This window comes from Dermochelys coriacea, chromosome 18, assembly GCF_009764565.3.
Source record: "Dermochelys coriacea isolate rDerCor1 chromosome 18, rDerCor1.pri.v4, whole genome shotgun sequence".
NCBI classification, from domain to species: domain Eukaryota; kingdom Metazoa; phylum Chordata; order Testudines; family Dermochelyidae; genus Dermochelys; species Dermochelys coriacea.
The window spans coordinates 16,333,225-16,339,736 of NC_050085.1; the positions used below are offsets into that span (position 1 = coordinate 16,333,225).

The 6,512-nt window shown below is 47.6% G+C and overlaps 1 protein-coding gene across 3 annotated transcripts; it reads right to left on the bottom strand.

Annotated features, from left to right (window-relative positions):
- Positions 1–1,487: 1,487 nt before the first annotated feature.
- Positions 1,488–6,123, bottom strand: ANKRD65 (ankyrin repeat domain 65). 3 transcript variants are annotated; one of them, XM_038377005.2, is made up of 5 exons: positions 5,946–6,123; positions 5,618–5,850; positions 4,462–4,727; positions 3,804–4,353; positions 1,488–2,294 (listed from the first exon to the last, which is right to left on the bottom strand). In XM_038377005.2, exons 3-5 carry the CDS (start codon positions 4,689–4,691, stop codon positions 1,842–1,844), a joined length of 1,233 nt encoding a protein of 410 aa, XP_038232933.1. In that variant the 5' UTR covers positions 4,692–4,727; positions 5,618–5,850; positions 5,946–6,123; the 3' UTR covers positions 1,488–1,841. The 3 variants fall into 3 exon arrangements, with proteins under 3 accessions (XP_038232933.1, XP_038232932.1, XP_038232931.1); XM_038377004.2 differs by having other exon boundaries at positions 4,462–4,730; XM_038377003.2 differs by having other exon boundaries at positions 4,462–4,693; positions 5,946–6,122.
- Positions 6,124–6,512: the final 389 nt, after the last annotated feature.

Below are 6,512 nucleotides of genomic sequence, written 5' to 3' on the forward strand. Positions count from 1 at the left end.
TGCACTAGTGCAGAACCCCCCTGACTTTTGGGGGGTCCTGCATGGGTGCAGGGATCTGCCCGTGTGAATCCAGCTAAAGGGACAAAGCCTAAGACTATATACAATCTAATGCTAGGGAATACGTCTTAGTCCGTGCTTGGAAAGAACTACGTAAATGAATAATAGTAAAAAATAACAAAGTGCTTTGAGACCATTGGTTAGAAGGAGTCATAGAAGTGCAAATTATTATTGTAGCATGAGCTAATGTCCACAGGGGGGTTTATAACTGAAAAGAGAGCTGTTCAAATACTGAATAATACGATTCATCAAGTAAAATATTGGCCGGATCATGTATTATTCATCAAATATTGCACTCAACCAGCTGTAAAGTTGAGTAATGCAAAACACGGAATCATGAATAGTGCCATTACTTGACAAATATTATCCATCCAGCTCTAACCAAGACCAAATTCTCATTTTCATTTACTTTTGTTGACATAGTTTTATTACATGTCTTCAACCGTCCTTCAAAATGTACATGTTTGATTTTGGCTGCAGGCATGGAAGTGACTACTTGGGAGCATTTTGCAGATTGGAGCTATTTTTCCATTTGGAAACAAATTATACCCTGCATTCATTTGGAATCTGCCCTATATGGAGGCAGCAGGTGCAGTTATTGCCTAGATGACAGCTTTGCTGATTCAGTGCTTCCTATGCCACAAGAGCTAGTAATTTATCGGTTGATTCAGTGTTTCTTTTATGCATACAGGTTTATTGAATGTCCACTGACGGAATATAAGAAGACATCAGCATGGGATTATTCTAATGTTCACAGGTGTATTCTAGAGATAGGATGATTGTAAATAGCACAGATCTGGCCATTTTGCCCTTCTTCTGCATCCCAAGCCAGTGCCGCCCAGAGGATTCAGGGGGCCTGCGGCAAAGCAATTTCGGGGGCCCCTTCCATAAAAAAAAAGTTAGTTTTGCTGCCCCAAGTGGTGAAGAAAAAAAAAAGAAAAACCCAAGTCATGCTGCCAAAGAAAGAAGAGGACAGGAGGACCCGCCAGCGAATTGCCGCAGAAGACTGAAGTAGAGCGATTGAGCTGCCACCAAAGTGCCGCCAACGAGGAAGAGAGGGACTGAAAGACTCGCTGCTGAGTTGCCACTGAAATTGCCCCCGCCCTGTCTGTGGGGTTTGGGGCAAATTGGCCCACTTGACACCCCCCCCACACACACACAGGCGGCCCTGTCCCATGCTAAATCGTAAGTGAATTTCAGGCACTTCAAATGGCCACCACCATGTGATGATGGTGGCCATTTTAAGTGTGGTCTTGCTTCTTCTTGCCGCCTGGCCTATCTTCTACCAATCTCCTTTACCGGGTCTTCTGCTGCTTCATTACTCCAACCACCCTTTCCAGGGCCCCATCTTCCGCCTTGGGCACTTCCCACCCCACCTCCCTCCTTTAGGATTCATCTAGTATCCGTTGGCTACATTATCTGGTATCTAATGAATCACCAAAGATGGTTTAATCACATTCCCAGTAAATACCTATTACAGCAGCACACTGGTAAAAACAGAACCTTTTAAATAGTGAGAGCCTTATTCTTATTTATACTAAGGCCCCATGACACCACTCTAGCGGTATTAAGGGGCCTTACAATGGGTATACAGTGTATTTATACCCCCTTTAAGGTTCCATTACTCTGCAAGAACAATGTAAATGAGAATCAGGCCCTTTATCGGTTAATACTGGAATGATGAGAAAGTCTGATCCTTCTTCACAAGGTGGCAACAGAGTAAACTGAAGGACAAAGTTGTTCTCATGCCTCTCAGGTCCAGTTGACTGTACTTGAGTTGGGATCTAGTTCAGGTCTGGATTGCAGCTTGTCATCTTCTCCTGGGAAGTGGACGGAGTGCCCCCAGGAAGGACCCTGTCTGACGCTAGATCCTGTGCCGTTTCATGCCAGCGAGTTCTGAGGGACAGACTTGCCCCCTTCCCCAGCAGCAGCTCCATTAAAAGGAAGTGATTTTTTTCCACAGCCAGGTGCAGTGGGGTTTTGTTTAGCCAGCCGGCTGCATTGATCTCCGCTCCATGGTCCAGAAGGTAACTGACTACCTCGCTGTGCCCACAGCAGGCAGCTCTGTGAAGCGGAGTCAGATTCAGACAGTCTCTAATGTTGGCAACAGCTCCTTTCTCAACCAGCAGGTGGACGAGGGCCAAGTGTCCCGCAGCCGCTGCCTTGTGGAGTGCCGTGCAGCCGTAGTGGTCCTTCATGTTCACATCAGCTTTGCTTTCCAGCAATAGTCCTGTAATCTGGGGGAATAAAAAGGGAGTTCAGTTGTGTGGCCCCATGCACACGAATGGGCATGCATCCTACCTTCTTGCAATGCATAGGAATATTGGTCCCAAACCTGTGAGCACCTCTGTTTATCAGCTATTTTCATTTCCAAGTCTACAGGAGTTGAGGGCACTCAGCACCTCTTAGGAGTAGGTCAGCATCTTGTAGGACTGGGCCCACACTGCGAAACCTACAGCAATTTCAGTGGCTAGTTGCAGTCTCAGAGACCCATGTGCCAGTACAGGGCTCACTGCAGGACCAGGGCCTTAAAATGAGTATTACTTTTTGCTCTTCAGGTCTTGGCATGGGACAAGAAACTAGAAACTCCTTCTGAGGACTTCGGTAGGGCCAGGATTTCAGTTTTAGTGAATAAGTGTTTTTAGCAGTAAATGCAGCTTCCTGCTTCTTTTTAAAGTATTCTCAGCAAGGCATAGTCTAGTGGATTTATTTTTCTTGGTGAATGTAAATTTCATAGATTCATAGATCCCATGGCCAGAAGGAACCATTGTGATCATCTAGTCTGACTTCCTGTATAACACAGGCCACAGAACTCCCCCAAAATAATTCCTAGAGTATGCCGTGACATTCTGTTTTTGATTGACAAATTTCATTTGCATTTTATCTTTGCATTTGCCTTTTAATTCTTCCATTTCTTTCTCCTATTTTAAAGTCACTCATTGAATTCTCCCCTGTGTTCTGATAGCTGGGAGTGGGGGAGGGCAGGGGGAATTCCCAGCTGATTTACTGTTCCTCCTTAGAAAAGGCTACTGTGCATTGAGTGCACCTCTTCAAACTACCAATGGCACCCAAGAGATCGAATCTCATCACCAGAATATGATCTGTCTTCAGCCAAGGTGCTGTTAGGAAGTCGAGTCCTTTAAGTTTTTGTGATGTATCTTTTCCCTAAACATGCACAGAGAAGCCAAGCCCATTGTGCAATTGTGTCAGCGGTCACATAGTTCAATATGAGCAACCAGTCAATGGAGCTAGCTGCAACTCTTCAGGCATATCTTTCCACTTTGTGGAACTTTGGAACCCCAGAGGACAATCAAGAGAGAAAGCTGTGTGTGTTGATAACCCAGACATAACATTCACGGCCAAACGGCTGGCTCAGAGTCAGCATCTTTGATCATCTCGGATTGTCCCAAGTGAGCACTGGATTGGGACTCAGGAGACCTATCTTCTGTTCCCAGCTCTGCCACTGACCTGTGGTGAGACCCTGGGCAGGTCACTTCCCCCCGCTGTGCCTCAGTTTCCCCATCTGTAAAAAGGGGATAATGATACAGACCTCTTTGTAAAGTGTTTTGAAATCTAGGGATGCAAAGTGCTATGTAAGAGCTAAATATTCATATCCATATTATTATTGATAGACTTCAGTGGCCATCTCTCCCACCTTGCTGACCCTAATCAACTGATAATGAACCATTGCCATGAGCATATTGCAGAATTCCATGCATTAAGAAGAATGGATGTTTGGGGCCTACCTCTCGATTGCCATTATCAGATGCAATGGCAAGTGCTGTTCTCCCCAGCCCATCCTGTGCATTGATGTTGGCACTCTTGGCTAGCAAGAATCTTAAAGCGTCACTTCTTCCCGTCTCTGCTGCGATGTGCAGTGCTGTGATGCCTCTGTTACTGCCCAGATCTGGGGAGAGACCCTGGCAAATCAGCAAGTCCATGATATGCAGCTGGCTGTTCACAGTCGCCCAGTGCAGTGCTGTCCACTGGTTGTTGTCCCCGCTGGCAGGATCTGTGCCTTGCTGTAGGAGCAACTGCACGATGAGGGTGTGGCCACTGGCTGCTGCACAGTGAAGTGGGGTGAGGCCCCCTTTAGTCACGGCTGATGCTGGAGATCCCCGAGCCAAGAGAAACTCAGCCACTTGGGTATGGCCGCTCCAAGAGGCATGGTGCAGCGGGGTGTAGTGGGCTCTGTCTGTGGCATGGACCAAGGCTCCACGCTGCACCAGGAACTTCACCAGCATGATGGATCCCTTCAGCGTGGCGCTGTGTAAGGGGGTCCATCCATTCTCATCCCTGTGTGGGCACAAAAATGGAACCTCAGGGTGTTTCTTTCAGGACGGAGAGCGAATGAGCGAGACAGACCTGGGGTAGAGTGGGAGAAGCCGGCTCAAGGGGGCTCACCTGCTCTCTATCACTGCCCCCTGCCGCAGTAGCTGCTTCATCCCGTGGGTGTTACCGTCCCAAGCTGCCAGGTGAAGCTCTCTCCAGCCCCGGTGCACAGGGGCAGACAGTGAGTTATTCTCCATGAGTTGAATGCCAGATTCAGAACTGTTCCCCATCGACTCTCCTTCCAGGGTCATCTCCTCACTCAGCTCCATCCACCTCCTCAGGAACTCGGCCTCTGCTCTCATTCCTCATTTTGTTTTTTTCCACAAGCAACAAACAATCTGCTAAATATTAGTTCCATTAACTACACCGCCCACCATCACTGCAGGGGGGACTATGGCAATTAAAACTATGCTGTGGACCCTCTACGCCACAGCTTTCAATCTAATAGTAACCCAAAGCCCTTGCTGTCTGTTGGCTTTTGTTGCTCTCCATGGGTATGACTACACTGCAAAAAGCCCCACAGCAGTGAGTCTCACAGCCTGGGTCAACTGACTGGGGCTACGTGGCTAAAAACAGCAGTGTAGATGTTCTCACTCGGGCTGGAGTCTGGGCTCTGAGACCCTTCCCCCCTCACAAGGTTTCAGATCCCGGGATCCAGCCCAAGCGAGAGCATCAACACTGCTGTTTTTAGCCCTGTAGCTTGAGCCCCACCAGCTCCAGTCAGTTGACCCAGGCTCTGAAATTCACTGTGGCCACGGTGCTGTGCTGTCGGTTTCCACTGTCCCTGTGCAAAAGGTTAATGTTTCATGAACCTGAATCTCATCATGTTAGGGGGTTGAAGGATTATAGCCATTTCACCACTTAGTTCCACTGCCCATTAATAATAAGCAAATGGGAGGGTATTCAGATGCATGGCCAGCCAAGCTCAGGTGTACAAAACAGCATTTTAAGAGCTCAACTTGCCCTGACTCAAAATGAGGATGATCAAATAACAAGCCCCTTGTTCCTCTGTGGGGCTCAGCTCTCTGCTTTTGGAGGTGGGGCTCTTCCATACAGAGATTCAAGAGACGTACATGGAGAATTTCTGGAGTTTCACAGCACCCACATCCTCAAAACTACACAGACACCATTGTGATATTTCCCATCATAAAAGATAAACAAATAAAGCTAGTTCTTGTCTCTCAGAGCCAACCCCTTTTTAGACAGAAAGGACAGCAATTTTCCTTACCAATCATTGTCCTGCCACAGACACGTGTGTAAGGTGGCTCCGGCGGGCGTGGCTGTATGCACAGCTTGTTATGGTAGGGTTGTTGCTCAGTGTGAGACTTCACACACTGGTTTGTTATTGCGGGGTCACTTCTGGCGTGGCAGCCTTTGCAAGCTTTGGTAATGGCTGGGTTGTTCCTCGGTGCTAGCCCACTGGCATTAATTCAAAAAGCAAAATTCGACCAAGTAGTGAAGCTGTTGGGGGAAAATAAAGCCCCTGCGTATAAGGTATCACACAGACCAGTATGAGATAAAAATCAATGCAAGTGAAATGTGCCAATCCCTCTGACCTTGAGAGTGTCCCGTTAATGTCCAGTGAAGCATGAAGGGTCTGAAAAGCGCATTGTCCTCGTGGCTTTCTGCATCTAGTACTGTGCTCCGTGCTGTTTACTCAGTGACTAAATGGATGCGGGAGGAGACTTGGTTGCTAATGGTTAATAGGATAATGTCTGTTTCCCTGCACGCATGTAACTTCTTTCAGCACTGCTGCCAACATTCCACTAGACAATGAGAGACACCGGGTCAGCAGCGTCACATAGCACCACTCCCTCGCCTCCTCCAGTCTTTAGTAAGACACTCTCTAGGCAAAGACAACTACAGATCCAGTCCATCAGCTAGCTGGGGGTCAGCTGCTCAGAGCTTTGGAAAGTGATTGTGGCTGTTGTGGACTGGAGTGACATTCACTAGAGCTTCAGGTCTGCCCAGAACAGTTAAGCAAAGTAAATTCTGTGCTACTCTTAATAAAGTGCAGACCTTCTGACAAGCACCAACATGTTCTCGCTCTCTGAGGCTCCTTGTGTTATATGATAACCTGCTTTTACTAGGCATTGGCACAGTTTTTGATCTTCCAGACAGGG

What these genes read in the sequence shown, in the direction of transcription:
- ANKRD65 (XM_038377003.2), bottom strand. An exon ending in GGGGCAGTGATAGAGAGCAG is followed by an intron (nt 4,354 to 4,461) that starts GTGAGCCCCCTT and finishes GTGCCCACACAG; the next exon opens with GGATGAGAATGGATGGACCC. An exon ending in CTGATAATGGCAATCGAGAG is followed by an intron (nt 2,295 to 3,803) that starts GTAGGCCCCAAA and finishes TTATTCCCCCAG; the next exon opens with ATTACAGGACTATTGCTGGA.